General features: G+C 51.1%; 1 protein-coding gene across 1 annotated transcript in view; it reads left to right on the top strand.

Annotated features, from left to right (window-relative positions):
- The window catches only part of LOC104624194 (integrin beta-5-like), a gene marked incomplete at both ends in the record, with an annotated part of 7304 nt that extends 7000 nt beyond the window's left edge, over window positions 1–304 (top strand). The window contains one exon of the mRNA XM_010291493.1: window positions 3–304. Coding sequence (XP_010289795.1) covers window positions 3–304 — 302 coding nt within the window. The remainder of the gene's footprint in view (window positions 1–2) is intronic.
- Between the last annotated feature and the right edge of the window lie 738 nt (window positions 305–1042).

The raw sequence follows: 1042 nt of genomic DNA, 5'->3' as shown, positions 1-1042 counted from the left end.
CCGTCCACCGGCCCCGCCGCGCCGGCCAGCGGCAAGTGCAACGGCAACGGGACCTACGCCTGCGGGCTGTGCGAGTGCGATGCTGGCTACCTGGGGGCCAGGTGCGAGTGCGAGGAGGGTGCCAGCGGGGACATGCACCATGCCATGTGCCGGGAAGCAGAGGGCAAACCCCTCTGCAGCGGCAGAGGGGATTGCAGCTGCAACCAGTGCCTCTGCTATGAGAGTGAGTTCGGAAACATCTACGGGCCCTTCTGTGAGTGCGATGACTTCTCCTGCGCCAGGTACAAGGGAGTCCTCTGCTCAGGTAGGAGTCTTTCCTCCCTCGTGCCCTTCGCTTTGCAGGGATGGGCTGCTGCGTGCAAGGTGGGCGAGGGCTGTGCCTGCCCCACCTGCCACAATCTGCCCTGGTTCTGGAGAGATCTGCGCTCCCTTTCTTTTCCTTATGGAAAAAAGGAGGCAGAGGTTTAAGTTCATCCACACTAATGAGCAAAAAGTGCATTATCCCCATAAGAAGTGAGTTTCCAGCATTAGAGTGAAAAGGGTGTCTCCTGGCAGGCTTGTCCTCTGCCCAGGTCCCATGGAGGTGAGCAGAGTCTTGGCTTTGGTGGTGTTATTTTGATGTAACCATGCATATCTTTGGCACACTGAAGTATATCCCCAGGAAAGAGTAAACCAGCACAGGCTTGAATCCTCAGCAGACTTTTGATATCCTTTTAGGCTGGATTTCTTCTGTGTGTGCTGTCCTTTCCTGTATAGTCAGAAACAATCTTTTTTTAAAGATGAAGCATTTGAAGTAATCCCCTGGTGCAGCACAGGTGAAAGAAAAGGTTGTGTTTCACTCTGCTATCTATTAGAGAAAATCTGTGTTGAAGATTGCTAAAAGTATTTTACACATACATTTTTCTGCCCACTGGGAAAACAAGCCATTCACTGGGAAAGATGTAGCCAGTCAGCTTTGTTTAAGCAAAGGTAGAGGAGTTATTTAGCTTTGTTTGCCAAAATGGCTTTAATTCCTTGTCAGTCCGAGGTCACATAATTTACC

The sequence above is a fragment of the Phaethon lepturus genome, unplaced genomic scaffold (genome assembly GCF_000687285.1).
Source record: "Phaethon lepturus isolate BGI_N335 unplaced genomic scaffold, ASM68728v1 scaffold38067, whole genome shotgun sequence".
NCBI classification, from domain to species: Eukaryota; Metazoa; Chordata; class Aves; order Phaethontiformes; family Phaethontidae; genus Phaethon; species Phaethon lepturus.
The sequence above is the reverse complement of the archived record's forward strand: the minus strand, read 5'-3'. Positions and strand labels throughout refer to the sequence as shown.